Raw genomic sequence first — 27706 nt, 5'->3', positions numbered from 1 at the left:
CCACCGCACATGCGAAAGAAAGGAAGAGGGACACTGCTGCTGCTGCTGCTGGTGGTGGGACTGAGTCACAGTAAGAGGAGAACAAAACGCATTTTTTGCGCATGAATTTGGACTTTTGCGCATGAAGCCGCCGGCATGTGCGCAGTAAGAGTTGTAGTCTGCCGAACGCTGTGCAGGTATGCGTCATTACTCACCGTATAACTTCTGTCATGAACATCTTATCAGTGTTTTTACGTAGTAAATACAGCTGATCAGACTCACTCTGTGCGTAATTACAGCATTCTCGAATTTGCTGACCATACATTTAAAATATACCTTAAATAATGGCCGCCATTTACTTCTGCTCCTGGCCACTATAAATAACTGGACTGTTTGTAAGTGTTGGCTGCTGGGTTTGTCAGAGATGCCTGCCAATTATCCACGCTTTTATGAACATGTTTTGAAAGGCTTCCGCCGCCATGCCGTGAAACACTACCCTAATGACTGGTGGGATAAGGTCACTGCTTAGCATGGAAAAAATCCTGAGCACGTTTCAAGTCTGACCTTGAAGAATTTACTGCTTATATTTATACCCCTCTGTTCAAGTTCAATCCATAACTCTTTATTTTAGTGTAAATACTTTGAAGTTAAAATGAAATTCTTCTTGCAGAGTCTCTAAACCTCTCCTGAGAATGACCATCCCAGCTGGATCAGTGATATCTGCCAGAGACGGCTCTGAGGCAGGAAGTCAGAGGATCCCGCTGAGATGGGACCTGTCTCCGGAGGAGATCAGGACCATGACAGACAGCCTGATTGGCAGAATGAAGAAGATCCATGATGACATCGGATCTCTGAGCGTAGAAAAAGTCTCTGTGGAAAACACCCTGAAAGCCTTGGCTAATGCCAAGCTGGATTATGTGTGTAAGTCTTTAAAGGACCAGTCCTCTGTATTCACAGTGTGGAGCCAGCCCCCCACAGGCCACAGGGAGAACTGCATTTCTTAGTCCTGTATTAGCACCGATACCAAATAGACCTCTGCTTAGATCATTTGAAGTTTCAGTTGTTCTTTCGTGTTTCTGTCCTCCTGCAGCATCTCGCCATGTTCTGGACTTCCCGCAGTACGTTTGTCCCACTAAGGAGGTTCGGTCTGCGAGCACGGAGGCCGACAAGAAACTGTCAGAGTTTGACGTGGAGATAAGCATGCGGGAAGACGTGTTCAAACGAATCACCGCCCTGCAGGTACAAGTCATGTCACATTTACTTGAATATATGGGTATGATAAAACTGCTCTGTAATAAGGCCTCATGCCTAATGACGTGTTAAAATAATCTTAATTCTAAATGTGTAATGTGTGAGGATTGGATGCATTTATCACCACAGCTATGCCAGCAATGAATTTGATGTCAGCCAGAGGGCAACATGAAACATCATGCACTCACTGGAGTGTTTTATATTAAGATCAAGGATACGGTGCCCTCGTTTTGACCCCACCTCTGCTTCTTATTTAGCCTGGAAGAGAAATTTAATCTCATCTAATCAGCAGCTGTCTGCATCATATTTTATTTCACGCCTGCATGCAGCACAGACAGATAGGTGAATGGTTTTAGCTAAATGACCTGGGTTCTTCTCCTACGAAATGTTTTCGTGATGTCATGTGATTTTTGACAGAAAAAGCACCAAGATGATCTTTTACCTGAAGAAGGAAGATTCTTGGACAGACTCATCACGCTGGGCCAGAGGAAAGGATTGCACCTGTGTAAAGAAACACAAGAGGTAATGGAGTGTGTGATTGATCAATTGGTAGCCTATGGTTGGGAGAATTAGATTAAAAACAAGGTCATTCTTTATCCTGGGGGGGAGGCTAGGGGTGAACAAGCGGGTGTGAGGGGAGGGTTAACTCTTAGGCTGGTCATTCTGGTGGAGGAGCATCCCTCTGCTTTACCCTGCTGAAAGGAGAAGCAGGAAGTAGCACACAGTAGTGATAACATGAATATGTAAGAGTTACTGACCGCAGGTCACTCTCTTATCTGTCATGCTGTTATATTTTAGCGTAATTAAATACCAGAAAAACCTCTATTGTTGTGTATATACTGAGACCATGTGGCCTAATGGATAAGGCGTCTGACTTCGGATCAGAAGATTGAGGGTTCGAGTCCCTTCGTGGTTGATTCTCCAAGTTTGGGTGAAGCAGTGGTCAGGGAGGGATCTCCTGCATTTCCTCTTGGTGATCAATATAGTATTTATCTATTGTAGAAAAGTGGGGTTCAAATATTATGTTGGAAAATGCACTTCTGTGTTGAGCAACCAGTCTGGCTCATCTGTTGGCTGCTGACCACAACAATAATGAATTGTGATGTTGAAAAGATGTCGTGGCCTCACTTTTGGGGAGATGTCATGTCATCCATCTTTATATACAGTCAATAATTCATGGATTCTGTGTTGACTGATTGTGTTACATTATTAATGTGACTTTCTTTCTGTTTTTCTTCCAAGGAAATCAAAAGAAACTCCAAGCTGATCAGTGAGCTCTCCATAGAGTTTAACAGGAATCTGAATGAGGACAATACATTTCTGATTTTCTCAGAACATGAACTGGGTAAGATTGTTTGCATTAAACTCTGGTGTCCTAAATATTCTCCAACCTTTTATCACTTGCACTAGTGTTGTCCTTCTCCTGCTTGTTAAGGCGGGTTAGCCGACAGCTATCTGAATGGACTGGAGAAGACGGCGGATGGACGGTATAAAGTGACACTGCAGTATCCTCATTACTATCCCTTGATGAAGAGGTGTCACAACCCTGAAACCAGGAGGAAGATGGAGACGGCTTTTCACAGCAGGTGTAAAGAGGTAACTGGAGTCTGATAATGTATCCTTCACTTTAACACTCACCAATCATACACTGTCCATGTTACACAACAGCTGACACACACACACACACACACAGAGAAAAAACACTGATCCTTAAACATTTATTTAAAACCCTGTTTTTTTTATCCTGGTTGGTAGAGGATATGCAGGGCAGCCCATAATCTGGGGTTAGGTTAGACAGGTTCACACAGGTCAGGTCAAAAAATGACAAAGCAGCATTCCCACTATGTTATAAATAAGGTTGCGTGCAGTAAGATAGGCTGTGCTGCTCTACCTTTCACATTCCTACACTATCACTTTCACACACTGGAAGTTGCAGGTCATCTTGTGCAGTTTGCCAAAGTACCAACAACCCTTCCTCAGGTTTCTCTCTGCCTCCAGACCTGCATGCTGACCCTAGGACATTTACATTTATATTTATTATTTCCTCCATAAGAAGAACATCTGTTTAAAAAATGTAATTTTTGGACCAGAGCCTGCATAAATACCTGTGTGACCGACGCTTCCAGGGTCTTCCACTTTCCACAGGAAAGGACAGTGTGACATCAGCTGGCCGCAGCTCTGCTCCACCTGCAGTCGGTTGGAAACGAACTGGTTGCTAGGCATCCACGTTACCCTGCATCTGACCCCTATAATATGCTTAAAGATGTAATAAGCACTCTGGGTCAGATACCAGACCACATCCTCGACCGTGGGAATCTCACTGAGGAGTATTTCCAGCCTTAGAATAACAGCCAACAGCGCTGGGCTCTCAGACAACCAGAGGAGGTCTTCTTTTTAGAAAATGTATTCTGACCACAACAGATACGACTTCCTCCACTGATCCGCCCTTAAAAAAGTCGATCTAATTAAAAGGATGTTGCACGTGGATGCTAATATATACACATCAAACCATATGGAGGTGTCGAACCATCCATTCTTAACTGCCATCCACCCTGGTTCCCACCCAAAAACCAGCCATGGTGCTATGAGCTTCAATATGGAGGACCTCCATGCAGGAAGTCCTCCATTGTGATTGAAACACTAATAACTCTTCATCACACCCCTTATTTAGAAGACACCTGCACAATGATCCCTAGAAAAAAATAAGCCAAATGTAGCTGCTTAAAAACCCATGGGTTTAGGTGTAGATGTTTAAACTGCCTAGGATGGAGTGTATCCCTCTATGACATCATAAGGGGCTGTATAGCTTGTTCATACACTTGTTTTCATTGATGGGGAAACAGGAAAAACCAAATGGACGGGTTTGTAGTGAGACATAGATTTTAATAACATGTCAGCTTTGTTTATTATATGCAAAATACTTCACACGGACTGGAAGACTAAAGAGAGCTAGAATAAAATAAAATCTAAAATAACCTGCATATCTTTTTCTGTTTTCAGGTAAACACAGCGATCCTTGAGCAGTTGATACAGCTGAGGGCAAAGGTTGCAGACTTACTTGGTTACAGTAACCATGCGAACTATGTGCTGGAGATTAACATGGCCAAAAATGCACGCAATGTGTCTGACTTTCTTGGTATGACCACTTTGACACTCCACACTCATACAAACACACTCTCTCTTGTCATTTAAGATGAGGACTCACACGGAAAATTAATTGGATAGACGGATGGTGAAGCAGAGAAATGCCACAGCTCATAGCTCCTTGTATACACAGTGTAGTGTGGCTTACACTGCAGCTCGTGCCTCTCGTATGTACTGTCATTTATAGCACATGAAAGGAGGCTGTGTATTACAAAGATTAGATCAATTCTGGATTGTTTGCACCTGGGTGAGAACAGTCATGCAGCGGCTGTTTGGGTTATTCACACCCAGAATACTTGAGCAGCCTCCTCTTAATAGCATTTTGGGCTAAAATGCTATATGTGCCTCCTTTACAGATACGTTCTATGAAACTCTGAAGCCTGTTGGAATCAAAGAGAGGAAATATATCCTCGCGCTGAAGAAGAGGGAGTGCTTGATGAAGGGCTACCGGTTTGACGGACAGATCAATGCCTGGGACATGCCCTACTACATGAATCAAGTGGAGCAGTGCAAGTTTGCCGTGAACAAGGACAAGCTGATTGAGTATTTCCCTCTCGATGTGGTGACAGAGGGACTGTTTGGGATCTACCAGGAGCTGCTGGGCCTCACATTCACAGAGGTGGAACATGCTCATGTGTGGCATGAAGATGTCAAGCTTTACTCGGCCCAGGACGCTGGCACAGGCGAGGAAGTTGGTCAGTTCTACCTGGACTTGTATCCAAGGTAGAGAAGCCCTGTTTTATATAGAGATCTGTTGTCTGTGCATGGGAATATGGATGATATGTAAGGTGGTGCTAATCTGTTTCACCAGGGAGGGGAAATACGGCCACGCAGCCTGCTTTGGGCTCCAGCCCGGCTGCAGAGGGCCTGACGGGAAACGCAGGCTCCCAGTGGCAGCTATGGTGGCTAACTTCACCAAACCCAGGAAAGGCTGGCCTTCACTCCTCCAGCACCACGAAGTGGAGACCTACTTTCACGAGTTTGGCCACGTCATGCATGAGCTCTGCTCTAAGGTAGGCCACTGTGAATGTGCAGTCAGACCTTTCAGTGCATTGCTATAACACCAGAACATTTCCTGTGCATGTACCAGACCACTTTTTCAGAGTTCAGTGGGACTCAGGTGGAAACAGACTTCGTGGAGGTTCCCTCTCAAATGCTTGAAAACTGGGTTTGGGAAAAGGAACCTCTAAGAAGAATGTCCCGGCACTACAAAGACGGCAGCCCCATCCCAGACAGCCTGCTCGACAAACTGATCGCCTCCAGAGTCGCTAACACTGGTCAGAAATTTAAAAAAATAAACCTACTCTTGTGACATTTCTACAGACGTTTAGAGCCTCTGTCCATGTGTACCGCTTCTTGTTCAGGTCTGATGAACCTGCGTCAGGTGGTCCTCAGTAAAGTGGACCAGACGCTTCACACCAGCTCTCATGCAGACACAGCAGAGGTGTTTGCAAAGCACAGCCAAGACATCCTGGGAGTTCCTCCTACACCAGGTCAGTCTTCAGCATGACAGTAATCTAGTATGAGGTTAAAACATACACCTATTCCTCAGTTTTACACCAAAAAATCTTCTTTGGGCAGAATGTTTTACCATGTTGACTCTGCACTTCAGTTGCTTGTGAGCACCTGAGCTCAGCCGAACTCCTTTCCAAGCCAGCAATGATAAATTAAATAGAAACATATCCAAAATGGACAGATCAATGTGATTAAAAACTCGCTAACAAGCCCTAAATCTTCTCTGGGAAACTAAACTATGAGTCCCACCCACTAACATGGAGGAGGTGGAGTTTATGGCCCACACAGCAGCCAGCCACCAGGATGCAATCCAGATGTTTGGGCCTCACTTTTAAGGGAGCTGTTACACCGTTCGTCTAGTTTTTCTCTTCTTAACTCTTCTCAATAGCGACACCTGTGGCCAGTGAAGTGAACTGCAGTTAGATTTCTTGCATTAATTCAATTTACTACTATTTTACCAGCCAGACTGGATTAATTAGAGGCCACTGAAGACATTTCGTTGCTAAAAATTAGCCCAAAATTCCTCCTTTTATGTGATGTTTCTGTTCTCTGCAGGCACTAATATGACAGCCAGCTTCAGTCACTTAGCTGGAGGATATGATGGTCAGTACTACAGCTACCTGTGGAGTGAAGTCTACTCCATGGATATTTACTTCAGTCGTTTTAAAAAGGAAGGCATCATGAATCCGAAGGTCAGTCAGATCAGTTGTACGTCTGCGTCCTGCTTGTTTTTTGTGGACAGTGTGTATTCATCTGTACGTGTGTGTGTGTGTGTGTGTGTGTGTGTGGTTTTTAATGCAGGTCGGAAAGGAGTACAGGAAGGTGATCCTGGAAGCCGGAGGCTCGGTGGATGGAATGGACATGCTGAAAACCTTCCTTGGACGAGTGCCATGTCAAGATTCATTCTTTGAGTGCAAAGGACTGATTAAGACACAAAAGTCAGTTTAGCCTTTGAGAGGTTTTGTCAAAGCAGAGTGTGTGTGTGTGTAGGAGCATGGCTTGAAGTGTGTTCAGGGTTTTTCTACCTGATTTCTATCCTTTGTGTTATTGTACTGTACATCTGTTGACATTACAGTTACAGGACAAAGCAGATGAATAATAACAGTGCCGGATTTAAGTGTCTTCTGAAAATGAGCCAATGTTCACAATAGAAAGAAATTTAATGATGTGTGTTTTCCTGCTACTAAAAATGAGTTTTTCCCCCATGTGACAAATCAAAATGTCTTCTGCTGTCTTACATCATGATTTAGAGATTGGGAAAATACCACTGTTAAACTTTAAAACACTTAAATACAGGGATGTAATTTGCGATAATATTTTTTGTTGTAATCGTTTGTTATTATGTCCCTTGTGTTACTTGTGTGTTAATCTGTTATCTATACAACACTGACAATTACAAAACTTTTTTTTTTAAATCTACCAATTTATAAGAAAATGTATTTTTTAACACTTAATATATTTTTGTCAAGCTGTATCTTAAATGTTTACTTAAGTTCAGTACTTGAGTAAATGACATTCCACCACAGGGGAAAAAAAAGAAAAATAGCATATTATGGGACATTTGTTATATTTCCACCAGGGGGCGCTACAAGATCGCAAACTGTTGTAACAAGAGGTGAATATATTTTATGTAGCTGGATGTAATAAAATGTTTATTTTGCATTGTTTGTTAACTCGTTGTGTGTCGTGTGTGTGTGATGATATTGATGAGGTTATCGGGGGGCTTCAGTGATCAGTGTCTGGGTGAGACAGTGAACGCAGCATCATCACCTTCAGTGAAGCTGGAAAGGCGACTTCTGGTGGACAGCCTCCTCCACCTCCTCCACCTCCGCCTCCTCCTACATGTAGGCACAGAGGTCGCAGAGAAGAAACTCACCGCTTCATGCTGCACCCAAACAGCCTCCATGTAGCTTCAGCCGAGCCGCGTTTTACGGCAAATGATTAAACACGAGGAAATTATGAGTGAAAACATCTGGGCGCGGCGCACTTCACAAGAAAACGTTTCGCTCAGCCGGAGGTCGTTTTTGCCTTTTGTATTTCCTTGCTGAATGTCGTGGACATTTTGGATTTTTTAATGTTCTGTGTCATTATACCGGACTGTTTTCTTCCTGTCTTCGTCTTCGGTTAGTTTACCTCAGTCGCATTTGGAAGGTAATACTTTTTTTTTTTTTTTTTTAAAACAGCTGAAGAACTTGAGGGCGGCTTGCTGAGGAGAATGTGCGCACTGGGCCAGCTTCGAGTTGCTCTTTAAGTGGGGGCAACATTAGCTAGCTGCTAGCTTAACACTAGCCAAAAAAAAACCTATTGAACTACTAAACCTGTGAGGCTAGCTAATGTACACTTCTTTAAATATTTTTTATATATATTTTTTTTGGATAGTAGCACATTGACCACAACCTGGACACCACTCGATGATACACTGACTCGACAGTAAATTAGGTAAGTGTGTTTGTTTGCTAAAGTTACTGCTTCTGTCTGTGGGGCCCCATACAACATGCTAACACTGCTGCTAGCTAGCTAGCTAGCTGCTCCGTAGCTTAGGATCGCTGAGGTCCCACTCTGACTCTGACTTAGAGTTTAACATGATTTAAACCGTGAAATTACAATGTTAACGTCTAATATTAATACAGACTGTTATATAATATGTGTGACACGGTTGTAGCGTTGATACGACAGTAAGTTTGTTGCTGTATTCGGAGGTTCAAGCAGCTGTCTGTGTTTTCGGTTGGTTTCACATTAACAGCTGTACATGGCTGCCCCCGTTTCACTGTCGCTCCATAGCATGTAAAACCAATATCGATGCTCCCAGTTCATATTATTATATACATATTACAGGCATCCCCAATATCTGTCATAAATGTAACGGATGCGTAGCAACAACAACAGCAACAACAGCAGCAGCTGCAGTCACATCTTTTGTTGCGGAGCACCTTCCACGGTCGTGGGATTAGTGTGCAGTGCACTCCACATATCGGCGTTTTCATTTTCTCACCACTTCACTAATCAGATTACCGTCTGCACTTAACTCCAGTGTAATTTAATCCTGTTAAGATTCGAGATAGATTCGAGGATAATCTCTTTTAGGTTTGTTCTAAGTTTTAAGGAATGCCTGCAGGTCCGTGATTGATGATCCATCCATCCTTCTATGCTGGTTTTTTTAAAGTTTGTAAATGTAAACAGGAGAAATGTATGCATGCTTGTATGTGCATGATGTGATTATTGCAACACACAACAATCATGACCCCGCTGAGCCACACTAAGAACGAAAGTGACAGGACTGGAGGGGGGAGTATGTGTAGTAGCATGTTGACAGATGAATGTCCTCTAGGCTGCTTGTTAAAGTGCAGAGAAGCTTAAAACCTAAAAGGAAAAACACTGAATGTGATGTCTGGGTTTGGTATGTGGTCCTCTCAGATTAACCCTTCAGATTTCTCATATATTACCAATCACATGATCTGTCTTAAAAAAATGGTTGACTGACTGATTGGTGGTATTTTAAGTATGATACAAACATGCTCCAGTTCCTCGTATGATCATTTACTACAGACCTGATCTCACACTGGAGATAAGGGGTCACTTTAACAAAGCCTCTCTACTGTGCTGTTCATTTCTCACTCTGAGTAGTGTTGTTGCACCTGCCCTGCAGTTTGTTGAGCTCTGTCAAAAGTCTCTGACAGTGCTGTGTTTCTTCATCTTTGTCATTCACTAAAAATGTTACTCTGGTTGTATAACGGCTTATCCAATGTCTACATCGCTGATATTAGGATTTGTTTGTCATATATATCTCTATATCATGGGCAAATACGACATTTGTTTTTCTTTTAAATAGCAAAGTAAATATTTCATTCACCCTCTGCCTATTTTTTTCTTGGCTGAGGGCATTTTAAAAGCCTGATGAAAATGCTTCTTTACCTAAGGTGAGGTCATTTGTGTCCAAACAGAACACACTGAATGATTAACCTGACCAGTGGAATGGAAGGAATGCATCTTACAGTCATGTAATGCAGCGCTGTTGACTGCGTTTCTCTAATGACACTTATTCATCAGATTTAACCTGGGTCATATACACATGTCTAAGGAACACATGTTCAGTGACTAAACACTCATGTGACTTTTTGTTGATGAGTCGGAAGTGATCAACCTGTGAGAAATGTGTCATGTGAGGAAATTAGCCAGTGTATGCCTCTTGTGTTATCTGGCATGGGTTTTAATGTTAATTAGTTGAGGAAGTAGTTGGTTAATTACTTGGCCAATGTTTTTGCCATTCTCTTATATTTAATTCTGATATTTATTGGTGCATGTTGTTTTAAATTAGCACCAGATTCCGAATTAATTCTCAACATGTGGGAACTGGTATGCATCACTGTGTTGCAAACTAGTCCAGTAGAGTTCAGATATCGTTGTAAATAAAGCCAGTTGTAATGTAACTAGAAGGGAATGTTAGCTCGTGGTCCACCCAGCTGCTTAGAAAAGCTAACCCTGAGTGACATGTATCCACTGCAGCAAACATAACTGGAGCTTTTCCCATCCATGTTGTCATACATTTTCACTGTGGATGTCACCCAGTGGAAGACATTTTTGTTGTAGTGTGTCACATCTGTTCCTACAACTTGGACAGACAGAGAGCATAAACATGGAGCTGACATTTTCAGCCGTTGCTCTTTAATGCTGTCTGCATAAACCGGTGTGACATATTTGTTCAAGGCGCATATGCACGTGCTCCAGCTGGTTTGGGTGCACGTTTGTCTGTCTATTAGCCTTCAGAACTTAGCATTGCTTTTTCATGGTTCGTCTATGGTAAAAGCTTGCAGTAGAGAGTTCATTATGGTTGGTGTCTGCAGTCTTGGCATTGTAAGTGTGGCCATGTGATGATGCCGGATCATGGGATTAGTCAGCTACCTAAAGGTGACAATTTGTGGTAAAGCTATTTTCATGTCACACTATAGATGAAGAAGTGAGAACCAGACAGCCATGTGCAGGTAACATCATCTTATTAAGATTTTTTGCATGCTCTGAACGGTTGTGTAAGGTTAATTAGCCGAGGTTTTTGTTGTGTGGCGCTCTCAGTGTGGAGCAGGCTGTATTCAGACTAGGGAAGTCCTGAGCTGATATTTAAAATTCATTCAACTTTTCAGTCCAACTGACCTAACTCTGGATGTATAAAAAGAACTGACACTTATCAGGGTTTTGCCTCAATAAAACTCAGCGTATCGGGCTGACTTAATGGGCTCTGTATTTTGTCAACAGATACGTGGCACATGATTTGATTTACAGCACGAGGAACAGCAGATTAAATACCATTTTGCTTGTAATAACGATAAATCAGTCAGAGAGATGTAGTATGTAGCAGCCTGCGTTTATAGATTTTCTTTCATGGTCTGCTGCCCACAGGTTGTTAAAAGATGGCTTAACAAATAGAAGGTAATGTACATTAATGCCTGCAGATAAATTTGACATATTGGTTTATGGGTTTTAAATACATCTGTGCATTGGGTTTCCCGCTGATGATTTCTCTGCCTCTCTGACCCAGTTAGAAGAACGTCTGCCTCTAATTCAGTCTTGCGTCTATCAGCAGGTTTGTTCATGATGCCAATCCATCCTCCGTTTGGTGTTTAATGGCTAAATAGGTCCCATAAAAAAATGTAAGAGGGATTACTAGTGGTATGAAAATATGACATTTCTGTAGAGAAAATTATGTAATCAAAGGGTTGTGTTTACCAAGTGGGAAGGAGGAAGGAAAGAGGAGAGGTTCCCAGAAATAAACCCCACAGGAGTGTTGTAATAACAGCCATTGATAAGCATATTATCTGTCCTATAGGCAGACTTTTTACAGTGTAGTCTGTCTGATTACATGTCCTAGTAGGTTGGGCAATGCATTGTGCTTGTGCTGGTTATATATGATAAGAGCGTGAACGTTTGTTTGGGCACAGTGTCAAACAATATAGCCAGCTTCATGTATTTCCACCCAAAAAAAGTAGTCCACATAGTTGCAGGGAAACATGTTTACAGACTGGCAGAAACATCAGATGCATTATATGTAACAAACATAAGATTTTAGGTAAAATCTGGCCTTCCAAACATAACTGTTTAAAAATAGATACGCAGAGGATTTGATGAAGAGATTTGGGAACATTGTTTAGATGCACTGCAGCCTTGTTCATCCATATTCATCAGTTCATCTTATGCTGCAGAACATGTAGACAAGAATCTTATTTATGCACTTAGATGGCATGATATTTTATAAATATAATGTGCTGTATGGTATTTTATTGATGATGATGTGATTCACCCGCTATATATCCATGTTATTATTGTTCTGCAGCGATCCTCTCTGTTCTTGGAAGCAGACTTGGCTCTCTTTTTTTTTTGCACATGTATTGTTTTTGATCACATTTCTTTTGTCTGTATGTTGATGGATTGCAGTTCAAATGTGGTTTCAGTATTCAACACATCTCAAGTGTTTATCGTCATATTTTTCTGTTTAAGTAATACGTACACTATTGTCTTTGATTTTGTTGGTGCTCAAAGACAAAGCAGTCCTAATTAATACTTTAGAGTTTGTCTTTTTAATTTAAAAACAGGGATCTGTGTTGTTGGTATTATTGTTTCCTTAACATATACAGTCAGTGTGGTTTATGATGAGGGCTTTGGAACCACAAAGAAAGCTCCATGTTTGCCTTCAACCACTGCGGAGTGCTGTGATTTAAACAGGCTGAACAGGCACAGTCTGGTCAGCGCCTTGTTCACTGACCCTAATACACTGCAGCCCTGCCTGTAATGTCATGTGGCCAGTGGCATTTTTTTAAGTATATCTCTGTGTTTTTGTCTGTAACATGATGTACGAATTCCCACCTTGATCTGCGGAGAGCATCTCTCTTCAGGAATGATGTCATTGAACAAGCACACCTTAAAACTGCAGCGCTGTCCTTGTGTTCGCTCAGTGTCACATTTGACAGCAGTGGGAGGACGAGCCAAATTTGATTTTAGTTCTGCAGTGTCTTATTAACAGAGCAAAAGGGTACAGACCGGCCTAGACGAGGAACAGAGGAATTGGTATAACTAATACTCAATTATCCCTGTAATCAAAAATAATGACATCATTACCATGGCAAGCAAAACAAAGAAGCATCTCTATTTGCTTGTTGTGAGTGACTTCCTAAAGAACAGATGAAAGCCCTGAAGAAAAGTTGATACATGGGAAGTCTCCAAGGAGATTTAGGAGCCAATAATTGGTCCCTTTAGGCCCCGAACATCATCTTTCTTTCTATCCCAAGTCAAATGAATTGTCACAGGTGTTCTACCTCCATATGGCAGCAATGTAAACATGATATACGGGTGGACATGCTCACATTCTAGGATTATCATAGAGTCACTTTTGTGTTTAAAAATGTGCATATATGTGCTAACTTCAGCATGAAGCTCCTGTGATGAGACTTTATATATTGTTTACAAACCCTGGTGTTAACAATGCAGACATAAAAACACAATAGGGAAATGCAGTGCGACCTCCCTTAGCTCCCACCCCCACTGTCAACACCCCCTGATTTGAAATTGATGCTTCTCCTGCTTTATTTCACTGTGTGTGTGACAGAGTGAACGTTTGTTTGGCAAGATTCAAGAATCCCAAATTGATGTGATGAGGATAAAGGCACCCGAGAGGAAGTGGAGCAGAAACTAATGAGTGTCAGTGCAGACCAGTGTGTTTGCGGCTGATTGGGAGATGCGATGAATAAGTCAAAATATCTCTTCCTATTCTCCTCCCCTCTTTAACTGCCTCTTTCACTCCTGCTCTGTAGCTCTATTGTGTTCAATGAGGAGAGCGGAGGGATGATGCTATCTTTTAGCTGGCTCAGTTGTGTCTCAGATCAGCTGGCGAGGCTAATGCTTTTCCAGACATGCACAGACAATGCTGTTGTGTTGTGACCTGAGAAGCAGAAGCAGTCCTTCTTGTTGACGTTCTTGTTTTCAGACTCGTTCCTTTAGACACACGTTTCCTGAGAATTTGTTATGGCAAAAATGATCTGTGTGCTTCATTAGTGTCCTAAGGCACAAATGAAGAGCTTTTCTATTTTAGTATATTCTTTTACTAGCATAATAAATTCCAGCTCCATGCACTTACTGAGATATTTGCTGATGAATCAGGGTTTTTTTTGTTGAACATAATGAACATTAGCTTCTGCATCTGCAAAGCCAGCCCTTTAATAAGCATAACTTAACACCATGACGGATGAAAGCAGTTCTTTTGACCTAAATTTGACTACTGAACGTGCACCAACTTTAATCACTTCAGACCGATGATCGTTCTGCATTATGCAGTGATATCACTACTGCGGGCGGCACATCATAAACCACCACAGCTGTAAATGCCTGGTAATGGTGTCAAAGCCGTTGGCTGGTAGTCACACAAACCAGTTTCTCACTATACTCCTGATAGTGTGCAGAGCTCTTAAGACCATACTGAATTTTTTTTGTCACATGACTTTTCATTGCCACTGAGTCAATAATGCGTTGTGTTCCCAGTTAGGTTGAGGTGGTGTTGTTCTTAGTGCAAACACTGTATTTACAGTGAATCTATCTGTTTTTGTGGATGATGAATTTAGCATTTTTATGCTTTTTGTTTGGTGATGTGTTACTTATGTTGTGTTTTATTTTATTTTTTTATTAGATAAGCAAATTGCTGTTGGAGCTGTCACCGGCCATCTACTGGGATCCAGGCGCTTGAGTCCTAAATGACAAGGTATGTTTCTTCATATTGCTTTTAACTCTAGGATTCATATTACATATGTTGTGTACAAATAATAAATATAAATGCTTAATTTTGAGGGCAGAGCATTCATGTTTGTGTAAGCAGCGTTTTTTTCTTCTCACGGAACTGATGTCTTTAAGTCAAACATTCATCCAACTCTAACAAGAAACAACAAGAGTGCCCCACCCTTTTCTCCTGAAGGCCACGAGACATGATACACCTGTCAAACTAGCTCTCTGTGTGCAATCAGCATCCTATTTCGTCTTTAAAAGGGTCAGAAACTAGATGTTATTTAACCCATTTTCACCTACTATGTGACCAATAGACGGTAGAAAGATAAGCCTTTTTACACTTTTATAAAGCAGCCTGGTTTGTTTGGAGTGTACAATGACCACCACACTTACTTCACATTTCAACCCTATCTAGAAAAATGACGCAAAGTGACAGAAAAAAAAAAGAATACCGTGACTGCTAACCACGGAGACAAAGTTGCAGGCAGGAACTATTGTAAGATTGTTTGTAGATACTGTTTCAAAACATGCTTGGTTCACAGGCTGCCTGAAGGCTTGTATTTGAGAAGAAAAGGTCAAACCTGTCAAAAAAAGCGGTACAGGGTGCAGACCATCCTCCAATAAATGCAGCATTTTTACGGCATCATACACATTTGTGTGACTTTTACAATTTAGTCCCATTTAGTCCCACGTTAAAAACGCTTACTACAAACGACATGCTTCTAAAAGTCTAGACAGGCCCTTCAGGTTTTCTTAAGACTCTGAATACACACTTTGTGAGCTTAAAAGTGCAGATGACATGGCTGGAAAACAGGAGGCATGCTATGCTAACCCATTTCTCTTTGAGAGTGCTTTTGTTGTTTAGCTTTGCTGACAGGGAACAGGTTTGCCTCTCAAAGCTGAGGCCTTCTGCTTCGTCTGAAGTGCAACATTGACTTGTGTGACTACTTAGCCTTTCCCATAACTCATTGCCACTTTGTTTGCATAACTTTCACAGTGCTGCAGGGCATTTCATCAATCTACGTTTGATACCTGGATACAAACCAAGTTCAACAAAACGGTATCTTAATTTTCTCAGACATTTTGTTTTGGTCACCAAATCACCTGGGACACAAAATGACTGATGCAGAGTGGCATAATAAAACTGAAGGTGCATAAATTCACTTTTCAGCACTGATAGCATTAGCATTTACCAATTTATCTCAATGTGTTTGAGACTACGGTAAAGTTTGAGAGATCTGTGTGTGTCATGCAGGAACATTCCTGCGTACGTCGTGTCAGGGGAGATTCAGCTTTATCTTTCAAGGGCAGAGTTGTAGCGCGCAGGACCTTTTTCTTTTATATAATATTTTCAGTGTATTAAATTGTATTTATTTTGTAATGTGCTCCCATAGCTTTTATGACCTTGCCAACATTTTGTAACATTTGTTGGGCAGAATCTTTAAACGTGGATGCATAATAATTATGAGAGTTGTAACTTGTGATCTAAGCTATTCATACGCCATCTGGTATCATAGCATTACATTAAGCAAATTGTTTTGTGCCCGCAGACGGCATGTTTGCCGTTGTTTGACCCTCAAATATTTCTTTATGCTCGGGTTCGGGTTTAACAAGACTTAGACTTAGAAGAAAAAAACATTCTTTCTTCAGGGTGTGATTTGACAGCTTGAAAAGTTTTCTGTTGAAGGTAGACAGAGTGAAGATTGATTTGATTTATTGACACAGTAGTCCACATGCTCTGTTTACCCTGAAGCTGATAGTATGTACTTATTTCCCAAACACATGAGGAAAATTGATCTCAGTTTGTCATCAACAACGTGGACCTTTCTGGTCTAGTAATGAATGAACATGTTGAAAATCTGGATTTTATTCTTCTTTATAATAATATCATGTTTCCATGCTAGTTTTCAATGTTAACCATTTTAAAACAACATTTATGACCTTTAAGACTCTAACTCGCCATTAGGAGGATGTCCTCTGTTTCCATACTCTGCAGTAGGCTAACAAGGAAAATGTGGCAGTCGTCTACATGGATGCATGGCTCTGACCTGAATGTGTCTGACCTGGTTATTGAAACTTGGCAAATTGCTTCTTGCTCTCCCTCTTGTCTTTTGTAGCTCACGTGGACAAACACAAACAGACAAGCCACTGTATCTGAAACCGAGCCCTTTATCTCTCTTTAATGGGGCAAGAAGCATCATCTTTCAGCCACGATGGATAACACTGAGAGTGCTTCTGTTAAGTGTAGTAATCTTAATTTCTTCAGTTGTTAGAAATACCTTTTATGAAGAGTTTAACACCAAAGAAAGGGATATATTTGAACTCGCCGTGTGCTGTGATGAGTTTATAGATTGTTAGTGTTCATTCAGTCTTGATCATGTGCAGCTTGCCTTCTGATCTTAGAGTTGAAAACAAGACAACAAGGCAACATTGGTGTGCAGCACTTGAACTCACTGTTCGGTCAGAATGCTGTCAATAATTGCCAGCCTCATGGCTCAAAACTAACTATTACCGAAAAGCTGGTATGTATTCAAAAAGTCACATGGTCTTAATTCTGCATTAAATGCCAGGCACAGTGAACTCTAACGCCTTATGTTTACTGCTCCTGTTATGGCTGTCACATGCTCTCTCTCATAGCAATGTGGTATTCAAGTCAATCCAATTGAGATCAAAAAATGCTTGAAATAACTAAGTTATTTCAAGCATTTTCAAGCATACAGCTCTGCATAAATTGCTTATATAGAGAAAGGAATGGAGTTGGGTACATGCTGCTGGAAGGGCAACATACCGAAGCATGTCAAAGGCAATGGTGGACGTGCAAGAAGTCACTAAAATAAATATCATGTACGTTGAACAGCTGGCTGTTATTTATTGTTTTGTCAATACTATGCATCAGGAAGACATTGTATTGTTTTTACAGGTTGGAGGTGCTATTGTCAGCTGCTGCAGTACCCCTAGTGTATCGGTGTATAATTAGTGCTGGGTATAGTCTGCATTCTGGTGATTGTCTAGCTACTCATAACCACCAGAAACTTTAATTGGAATGGTGCAGTGAATTAATATTATTGCACAGTTATTAATATTGATTTAAAAACTGTATACTGTAATAGAATTTTACATTTAAAATCTATGCTTCCCCACAGTTAGCAAGCAAAGTATGGTATGAAAAAAAAACTCAACTTAAGAAGACTTGATGTCAGTGACAGCGCGTGGGTCTCCACTGTGCAGAAATGAATCCCAGGGGTTCATATTTAACTGGATCTCATATTTAATTAAGAACTTACTGGCAGGAGGTATTTTAAAACACTATTTATAACCAGAAAGACTCTCTCCATCTTTGCCCTGGTTATGTGTTGATTAGGGAAAAACCTGCTCTCCAGAAACCGGACCACAACAGACCCAAATGTGTCGTCCTTTTAAAAGATCCGTAACTGCTTTAATACATGTGTTTTTCAATGTGAAGAGAATCATATTCATATTTGAATGGATGCCACCTTTATGCAAACATTTATGCAAACCATTCCAGCAGGCCAGCTGAAGACCTGTTTATCTTGTTGCTGCTCTGTGCTTATCGTGTTGTGTTTCCAAAACAGATGAGTTTGCTTTGGGTAGTTCTTTTAGGACCCCTTAAAAAACTCTCAGACACTAGAAACATAGTGGAAGTGGGGCATGAAGTAGTAAGCAAAAGAAAGCGCATGCTTGTTTTTCTTCTAAGTGCCTTGCTGCAGCCAGCAGCCAGTTTATTATTGATATAGTGGTAGATTTGTGCAGGCTGGGTTTGCCCTTGTCTAAAATAAGGTTTTTATGTCTACAAGATTTGTCTTTAAAACATGATCTTCAGCTAAACAAGAGCTTTACTTTTGCTCCCTCTCTCAGCTGCACAACAGAACACTTGTGAGAGACATTCTTTTGCATTAACAGAAAAACAGAGAATCTACGTCAGTCAGGCTGTGGTGAGCTCATCTCATGCAGGATACCTTGTTGGTGCACATCTCAGCAGAAATGTTGTCAGTCTTTGTGTAACCAGGAAGTGGCTTTTAGAGACACAACAAGGTAGTTCACAAAAGGTTGCGGTTGGAGCCCAATCAAGAAGCTTGCATAATTTTCTTGGCAGTGAATAATGGCGAAAGTTGCTTCAGGACCTGATGATTGCGAGTAAGTCTCCCTCGCTTCCTTTAAGTGTTGATTGTCTGTTATCAGTAATCTCATAGATCACAGCTGATAAAAGCCCTTATACAGTACAATATAAAAATACAGGCAGTGGAAACGCATTCTGAAATTACAGTAAAATAATCCTCCTTTCGTTCATTCATAACTAAGCTGTTCTTCATTCGCCCTCATCTGATTGATGCCATTCTCAGAAGTCCATTCATTAAAAACACACAGCACAGTTAAGCCATAGCTTAATGAATAAGCTGCATGTAATCACTTAGCTCTGATCATGCAGAAATCAGTGAGCAGAGGTGGCACACAGTAGGCTGTCCCAGCTCCTTTGAAACAAAGGAAAACTCCTCATTGAGGTCAGTTCTTAAAATGGTGAAAGTACAGCACTCTCATCATGATCTATGGGAGGTGTTACATCTTCAGGCATATTCAATATTTTCTTTCTTCTTAAGCAAAAAAAAAACTCAATCACATGTGTTAATGGTGTGATTTACAGCGCTGGTTGTGTGAAATGTGACTGATTTACACATTTTCCACACAGTGACATTTCAAAGACTCAAGTGAACCGCGGGACCGACTGTTTAGCAGCTCGCACAAAGGCCAGAAGATAAACACGCTTATTAATCACCCTGCTGCGGTAGAGAGGACATAACCTTTGGATGTGGACTGCCTTTTTTTTTTTTGCTTGGTTGTCCTTACTCTCTGGGGTATCCATGACATCTCTATAACCTTAGAGCTGTGAAGGCCTGTGAACAAAGTAGAAGTGGAAAATAAGACTGCATTCATAATTTGCTTTAGGCCCATCCAAGTCTTTAAAAAAACAACACCATGGGAATTATTCATTAGAGTAATTATGACAGCCATCTTCTAAAGGGATGCGGATGCCCTGGATTCAGAGTATCTGTACTCTGCTATATTTTGAGCCAGGCTGCATCTACAGAGTAAAATGCACCCTCTTTACAGCTGAAGTTTGGATTCATAGGTGAATGAACTAAAAGCAGTTGTAGGGCTATTTTACTCACTGTATTTCGTTGGTGTGGGCTCATTTTTGTTACTGCAATATAAAGTCCTCTGAGAGAAAACGATTGATTTCTCAAAAATCTGCAGACACTGATTGAATTTTTGTCATGAGACCACTGGCTGCAAGTTTTTATTTACATGTCATGGCTAGTCACACATAATTTTTTTGTATTTTGCAAAGTTTGTTAGTGCAACCGGCTTTATTTGTCTATTTTTTAACCGAGAACTGCGAAATAAAGTAATTTTACAAAGGGTTTTCTAAAAATCTGACATCTTCAAATCACACATGATGAATTCAAGGACCACTGAAAAGTTAAGTCCAGCTGTTTTTTTTATGATGTACCACTTATAAAACGCAAACCTTGACATTCTAATCAAACAGCTGAGTGTGTTTAGCTTGGGCGGGCGAGTGTAGCTGTGCGTCATAGAGTGTGGGCAGACGGCATCTTTAAACACAGTGTGTTGATAGTCAATACAGCGTATTGTTGAAGTGGTTGAAGCAGCTTCAGTATGAACAGCTTTTTTCCCCCTCCTGCAGCTATTAAGTAAATTCTGTTGTTTCCTTTTCCGCATTGCTTTGTAATAGCAGCACTGTATAATGTATGATCTGCTGATTGATTTAATGTGTGAGTGTATCAGCATGTCCAGCGATAGTTCTGTAAATCTATTCTAATGTTGAGGAATGTGTGTAGGTTACATGGAAATGTCCAAATGCATTTCATTCTATGAAATGTCATTCTAAGAGCCGAGTTTGTTCCGAGTAGAAAATTGGGAAGATGCTGTAAACGGAGGGGGGGGGGGGGGACCTCTTTGTCACAGATCAGATTACTTTCCCTCATTTCACCACAAATTCAAAGAAAACAATCATGGTTTTGTTTTCTTGAGTCACGCAAGACCACTGAGACCTAAGATTGCTGGTGAGAACCAAAACCAGAGGGAGAGGAAAACTGGAACTTCAGGTTCCACTCAGCTGCTCTCCCCGCCACAGATACTAACAACAGGCTTGTCTTTCTACCTGTTTCAGGTGTGTTTCCAGCCATGGCTTTCCATTGCACTTTGTATTTATTGGTTTCTCATTAGGCTCTACTGTGTAGAAAAATATTAGTAAACATTGTATGCCAGTTTTACACTGAAACAGTGGTGCATATGAACAACTCTCTTTCCATTATCAATAGATGCACCATGTTTAGTCGGTGTCCTTTAAATAAAAGATGGCCGAACTCTTCTCGAACAGGGAGACAAACCCATGGCTGAAATGGGAAACACTTGCAGAAGCACACCGGTCTACATTCACGTGTGTTGCAAATTGCATCTTTTGCCATTGCAGAAGATGTGTTCAAATGTTTGTAAAAATGAGCACAAGTAGCTGTGCTTTACTTAGTTTGACTCTGCGAAGCACAGAAAAACAGCCCTGTGTTAGTGTTATGTTAGTCGGCTGCTGAACTCTTGTCTTCTTAACTCAATATCCCCCTGCATTATTGAGAAGCAGCACTTCTCCTGTTGTGCCAGCTGGAGTTGAATGTGATGCCGTTAATGAGGTGTCAAGAGGCAAGGCCTCACCAGGGACTGCTGTGTTGTATGCTTCCTACAGTTTCCTTCCTTCCACCTGAGTACGAACACGTATCATTTGTCAACTGTATGTAGAATATGTAATGAATAAATATGACACTTGATTTTTAAGTATAAATAGCAAACCTGAAGTTGCATTCCACAGCAGTGAGGTATGTTACTAGAATAGAGGGGGATCTACATGGTTAAACACAGGATCCCATTTTTAAAGGCAGTAAAAGCTGTGTTACAGGAAGGCTAAGAGAACTGACCTACTGGCAATCCGCCTTGCATTGAGGAAGTGGCTTTTTTTTTCCTCTTCTCTCACAGACAGACGCAGTTCAAGTGTATCCCCGCCGGCTCTGCAGGTTGCTTTGTGTCTTTTTTTCCCCCCCCACTCTACTCCTCTCCCTGTATTGTTTTTGTTGCTATAATCTCTAATGTAAAAATTTCAGCCGTTGCTCAGCAATCCTGTAACGGCCCAGTGCAATCTGGTTCAAAAGCTCCTTTCATAAGGCAAGAGCGAGGCCGTACTAATCACATTCTGTCATATCAACCAGACGGGTGCTATAAATAACACAAGCTGCTTGCTACTGTCAAATGCTGCATTTGTGTTTCCGCTTAACCCATGACACAAATGCCCTCACAGATGATACCTTGTGTGTTGCTCATGTTAAATCGCTCTGTTACCTCATATCTTCAGATGGTACAAGGGCTTAAGACAGCCCTGTGAGGTTGATATAAATTAGATCTGGTGTTTTAGAGGTATTAATTTGTCCTAGCACACTGGATGAGTCCTCATTAGCTACAGTAAAAAGCCTTGGTGACCTTTGGAGAACTCGCACAGACATTTCAACCTTATTATATCTGCCTGAGTTTACTTTCAGTAACAACTCTCCTCCTGCCTTATGTGCAGCTTTTATCAGTCTATAGCTTTCCACATTATATGCAGCTAATGACTGAGTTCAGCCCTGCGTGTTTTTGTACATTAAATTTGGGGTCCAAGAGCTGATTCTACCATTGACCGTAGTCTCTATAGCAACAGCACTAACCCAGGAGGCACTTAAGTTACAGGGAGAGGGCTGTGACAGGGAAGTGGTTTCCTGGCTCTGAGTGGGTGAATAAAGTGGGGAATCTGTTAGTGGCCTTGCCCTCTGGACTGTTTCATTCACTGTTGTGCACTGGAAGCCACAAGAATCAATGCGAGGCTGCACAGTCACATGTTCTCCATTGACACTTGCCCACACAATTTTGAAATTTTATGAACAAATGCAGCCAGTGTTCACATCAACTCCCACTTAACCATTTCACTGCTAGTATGATGATTTAAGTAAATGTGTTGTTTAATAAGTAGGCTAAGAAATAAAGTCCCAGCTGAGAGCTTAACATGTCTGGAAATCTCTACTGGATGTCTTGAATCTTTTCTTAGTTCAAAAGTCAAAAGCTCTTGATGGACTAAAGCTGGGTGAGTGTAGTCAGTCATCATTCCAGTAACATGTAGGTCAGTGGATAAGCCTATCTATGTTGCAGGCAGTGCCGATTTCATTAGTGTGCTGCCTTCCAGATTACTCCTGGGGGGATGCTCCAGCCAAACAGACAGACAGCCAGTCATCAATCAGTTTCTCTTTCTCCATCTCCATCTGTTCCTCACAGGAAAAACTTTTCTTATTGCACAAGATAAAAGAAAAATGAACAGAAACTAGAACAAATATGACGGCCAATGCTACTTGCAGCACTTTACTTGCAAAGGTTTAAACTGAGGCTTTGCACATAAGCATTTTATTATGCATTATGCAAATGTAACCGGAATTATGCATGGTTAAGAGAATGTTTATACATTCATGCGTAGCAATTGAAGCAGCTCCTGTACTCCTGGAAAAGTACCTGAGTCACAAGAGTATCTTTCAAAGTGACATTTTGTTTAGAACCATGTAAAACAGACTTGTGCCTGTGCCTCTCAAAAACAAGCTTGGACTTGTGGTGTATCAGTTTTTTAAAGCTATTTATGAATATATGCTTTTAAGACATTTTCTAGCATCTGGGAATTTGCAAACACTGCTTAAAAATGAATTAATAATATATTTGATGCAGACTGTTGAAATGTTTGATTATATTTCAAGTAGCGGCTAGCAGTATGGCACAGAGTAATGGTATTTACTAAGCGTTGCATACTTCAAAGGGCTCTATCACCATATTTATCCTTTTCAGATACCAAAATTAAACGGCATTCCCAGTAGCCATTCTTTTCTTTTTCAATGCAAATATTAGACATGATAAGCCTATGTGCTGTTAAGTGTTTTAGCATTCTGTTCTCTTAGTTTAAAGCAGTGTTGGACTGCTTCACAGTTTGTACTGTAATACAGCCAACACATCTGCATTTTTAGGTCATTTAACATTATTACACGGATCCACCCATCCTCAAGGTTTGAGTTAATACTTCCACCAGCTTTAACATGTTCCCCACATCCACTCCTAATCTTCCATGATTTAGTCTGACCGCTTTCCTGTTTCCTGTATAGTCCTCTATGCTATATCTAAGTTTTCTCATGGCTCTTTCTGTCCTTGCAGCTACCCCCCTTTTTCTCTGCTAGCCCACGTCAGACTCCCCTTTTTCTCTTCCAGTCCTCCCACTCTGCATAGCATGCGTCATCCATACGCTTGGTTCTTGTTACTCGGGGTGAATGGAGCCAGGCCGTCTGTCATCCCCTCTGGTGATAGACCAGATTACTGAGTATTTATACATGTGCTGCCTGCTTCTATAGCAGAGATTGTGTGGGAGGCTGACAACCTCTTGGTTGTGCATATCGCATGTGAGTGTGGGTGTGAGCATACATGCACCCATTATTAATGAGTTTTAGATAGAGCAATAGCCGCCTGGTCATACCTTAGACGCTTGCATCATTATTATATAATGATCAAGATGTATTAAGTTTTCATCCCCAGACAGGCTAGGTGAAGACTCACAGCGGCGTCGGGCAGTAGATTATGAGCTGTGGCGGCACTCAGATTAAGACAAGGGGGAGGGAAAAGTCACATTCTCTACATGCTCAGAAGAACAAAGCCTCTGTTGACCGAGACGCATTCCATCGTGTGTACAGTATTTGGTAAAAAACCTCAGTGTTGACCTGGGACTTGGGCCATAAAAATGTATACATACATCCTTACAACAGTTTACATCTCTCTTGCCCTCCATCGTTTAATCTCTTTCCTTGCCAGATTGAAGGCTGAAAAGATTTTCTGGCTTTTCCGTCTCTTTATTTTGCTTCAAGGGCAAGGATGTACAAAATAATGGCTGATTCACAACCTGTTATTTTGCATTTTATCTTATGTTAAATGTAGATATAGCACACCTTTGATAATAGATATGTTTCCTGACAATAACCACAGAAATAGAAATGAATTAAATGACAGCTTTCTCTGAGATATTTACTAAAAGCAGAAAAAAATAGCACAAATCACACGTCTGTTTGTCCAGAATTCATGGTGACTCATTTCCAGTGATCAGCAAATTTGAGAGCTCACTGGCAGCACAATACCTTGGAAAAAAAATAATGGCATTGAGCGTGTATGATGCAGCCCACAGCTGCTCTGAGAGGTCCTTCTACAAAAGTGGCTCTCTGCTCCAGAGCTGTTAGAAACCTACTGACACTGTGAGGACCTCACGTATTTGTGTCTGTTATCACACTCCACTGTTTTTGATGGGAAATGCAGACTATAATACCAACAATGTTGATCAGGGCAAGAAGGGCAAGACCTCCCATGGCTTTCCAGGAAGATTAAATTATTAGCTATCAGCCTCTCAAGCATACATCTGACTCAAAACATAATGAGACATTACTATGCCTAGCTATTATCCTACCTGTGTCTGTCTGTTTCACCAAAATAATAACATTGGAATAATTCTGCATGCATTGCTGTTTCTACCTCATCTTTGATCATTGTTGTGTTTTTTTTTGACTGCATCTGACCCATGGGAAGAGATTTTTGACAACAGCAGGAGTTCTGACACAATAATGGATAGATATCCATGCCATTATGTGTTTTTACATTAAACATGTATTACATAAGATGGATGAATGGGCGGGGGGTTTAAATCTAAACACTTAAAGTTGAATCGTGAAAGTAGCACTGGACATACGTCTGCCTCTTAATCCTCTGGACTCCCTTTACATATCTCTCTTTGTTTTCCCTCCCCAGTGCCTGAGGATGTCCAAGCGGAGCTTGTTTGTTCGTCTGGTGCCGTGCCGCTGCTTGCGCGGCGAGGAGGAGACGGTAACATCGCTGGACTACTCCCACTGCAGCCTGGAGACTGTTCCTAAGGAGATCTTTAGCTTTGAGAAGACCCTGCAGGAACTCTACCTCGATGCCAACCAGATCGAGGAGCTGCCTAAAGTAAGGCACATACAGTCATGTATAGAAACACTTAAGAGCTTTTTGGTAGTGAACTTGAACTTTTTATTTAAGACGTATTACACTGTATGTTACAGTTTGAACGTACTTGATTGTAAATGTATTGTAATGCCAACTTTTCTTTCCTCCAGCAACTGTTTAACTGCCAGTTACTCAACCGACTGAGCATGCCAGATAATGACCTGACAGTGTTACCGGCAGCAATCGCAAACCTCATCAATCTCAGGGAGCTTGACGTCAGCAAAAACAGTAAGCAGCATCACCCCTTAACTTTTTATGTTACACAGATTGGAAGTCTTTTTTCAGTGACTTCTTAAATAGGTCCTATAAGATTCTGACATCAGTTAAGGTTACTAAAAGCTGAAACATGACCACTGACTGAAGTTCAAGTGTGTCACTGCCCAAGTTGTTGTGGCTGTTACTGAGTTCATTTAGTGAAAGAAAAACTAAAATTACTAGGAATGAGGTGCAAAATGGATGCTGTGTTTAGATTGCTTTAAAGATATTCTGAGGTAAAATGCCGCAGCATGTTTCATTCACCTAATGTTACGTCACAGGGGACTCAAAACCTCTGATTCAATAGATAAAGTAAGCAGACAAGCCCCGACCTGCAGTATACCACACACTATCACACTGCTATAATACATGCAGTGTAATAGCAGGGAGCCATTGAGCTCAGACTCACATTGTCTTGTCAGCAGTTTTACACAGTTTTAAGGTGACAGCGTCATGACATTTACTGCGTCTGATGAACTTTGTTGGATTTGACAGAAGTTGAGATGTGTTTAAGAGTCCTTTCAGTTTTTTTTAATGTTTGATTTAAAAAATCTTAGTGCTGTTGGTCAGACGTTTAGAACAAAAAAACATTTGCAGCTTGTGAAAGCCTGACTGTTCTCAGCTACACAACCACTCGCACGCAGAATCCATCAGGTAACATGGCTAGTTTTAATAATTTCAGGATCCTGTTGCATTTCCTTATTAGAGGTTTTGCATAAAGCACGTTTAACATCGACCTTTACGATGTAATGAGCCGCATGATAAATCAATATCACCCCTACATATAGCTGTAATATGTCATTGAACCTTTGTTTTTCCCCAAATCACAAGCTATTCTCTGTGATCTTAAAAAAAGGTGTTGCAGTGCAGGTTACTATATGAGAAGGGTGATCATCACTGATGCTGAGTTGAACAGGAAATGAGTATGCATGATCAGCAAAAACCTGTCATGGGTGGGGAAAGGTTAAAAAGATTGTTCTTATATAAATAAATGAGTGCAGGACCAGCTTAGATTAAACAAGTGTTGAAGGATGTGGTGGCGATTTTATGAACCAGAGCTGAATGTTTACATTAAAACAAGCTTATCCTCCCATGCAAAGAGCACTCTAGGCTAAGTGCTGTGGACACAAAACACAGTGGGTGGAAATAAAGCCCGGGACTCGGTCACAGCCTCTTTTCTTCTTAGTTTTCAGTGTGGATGTTCAGTGAGAACTCACAGACAATCACTCAGAGCTCTCTGCTTCTCTCTGTCCTGCTCTTTTATTATGTCACAGCGCTCTGTGGATGTTTAGAGAGAAAAGGTGCAGATCCCACACTTAATGCAGCTTGAGAGCAGACAGTTCAGGCAGTGAGCCGACCTGCCTTCAGTCACAGTCCACAGAGAGCTCACAATCCACCTGTGTTTAATATTCACAATTCTCCCTGTACTAAACACAGGCAATTTTTTTCATCTTTTTAATTTGATGCGAGCCTTTGTGTTTTGTGGCGAGGGTAATAAAACGGCAGAGGTTTTGTCATATTTTCTGATGATAATTTTCTGCTTAGGTATCCAAGATTTTCCAGAAAACATCAAGAACTGCAAAGTCCTAACTATTGTAGAAGCCAGTGTAAACCCCATCTCCAAGTGAGTACAGCTCTCCCT

At 41.2% G+C, this 27706-nt stretch overlaps 2 protein-coding genes and 1 non-coding gene across 6 annotated transcripts in view; all 3 read left to right on the top strand.

Moving 5' to 3' along the window:
• Positions 1 to 28: 28 nt before the first annotated feature.
• Positions 29 to 7467, top strand: nln (neurolysin (metallopeptidase M3 family)). The gene is made up of 13 exons (XM_028418029.1): positions 29 to 176; positions 650 to 900; positions 1070 to 1218; positions 1648 to 1752; positions 2473 to 2575; positions 2666 to 2826; positions 4231 to 4366; positions 4731 to 5097; positions 5186 to 5387; positions 5465 to 5651; positions 5739 to 5867; positions 6445 to 6581; positions 6691 to 7467. Exons 1-13 carry the CDS (start codon positions 136 to 138, stop codon positions 6835 to 6837), a joined length of 2115 nt encoding a protein of 704 aa, XP_028273830.1. The 5' UTR covers positions 29 to 135; the 3' UTR covers positions 6838 to 7467.
• On the top strand, positions 2074 to 2146 carry trnar-ucg (transfer RNA arginine (anticodon UCG)). Its single transcript has one exon. It is a non-coding gene; the product is annotated as a tRNA-Arg (tRNA).
• A 264-nt stretch (positions 7468 to 7731) lies between the features above and the next one.
• erbin (erbb2 interacting protein) overlaps positions 7732 to 27706 on the top strand; it is a 37903-nt gene continuing 17928 nt past the window's right edge. For 3 of the 4 annotated variants that reach the window (XM_028417380.1, XM_028417381.1, XM_028417378.1), the window contains exons 1-5: positions 7732 to 8328; positions 14555 to 14626; positions 25576 to 25770; positions 25920 to 26037; positions 27610 to 27688. In XM_028417380.1, the coding sequence (XP_028273181.1) occupies positions 25585 to 25770; positions 25920 to 26037; positions 27610 to 27688 (383 nt within the window). In that variant the 5' untranslated portion in view covers positions 7732 to 8328; positions 14555 to 14626; positions 25576 to 25584. The remainder of the gene's footprint in view (positions 8329 to 14554; positions 14627 to 25575; positions 25771 to 25919; positions 26038 to 27609; positions 27689 to 27706) is intronic. The other variant, XM_028417379.1, reaches the window with a different exon arrangement.

This window comes from Parambassis ranga, chromosome 12 (assembly GCF_900634625.1).
Source record: "Parambassis ranga chromosome 12, fParRan2.1, whole genome shotgun sequence".
Lineage (NCBI taxonomy): Eukaryota > Metazoa > Chordata > Actinopteri > Ambassidae > Parambassis > Parambassis ranga.
The sequence above is the reverse complement of the archived record's forward strand: the minus strand, read 5'-3'. Positions and strand labels throughout refer to the sequence as shown.

What these genes read in the sequence shown, in the direction of transcription:
- nln (XM_028418029.1), top strand. Translation starts at nt 136, where the DNA reads ATGTGCGCAGTAAGAGTTGTAGTCTGCCGAACGCTGTGCAG. An exon ending in GGGAGTTCCTCCTACACCAG is followed by an intron (nt 5,868 to 6,444) that starts GTCAGTCTTCAG and finishes TGTTCTCTGCAG; the next exon opens with GCACTAATATGACAGCCAGC. An exon ending in AAGGCATCATGAATCCGAAG is followed by an intron (nt 6,582 to 6,690) that starts GTCAGTCAGATC and finishes TTTTTAATGCAG; the next exon opens with GTCGGAAAGGAGTACAGGAA.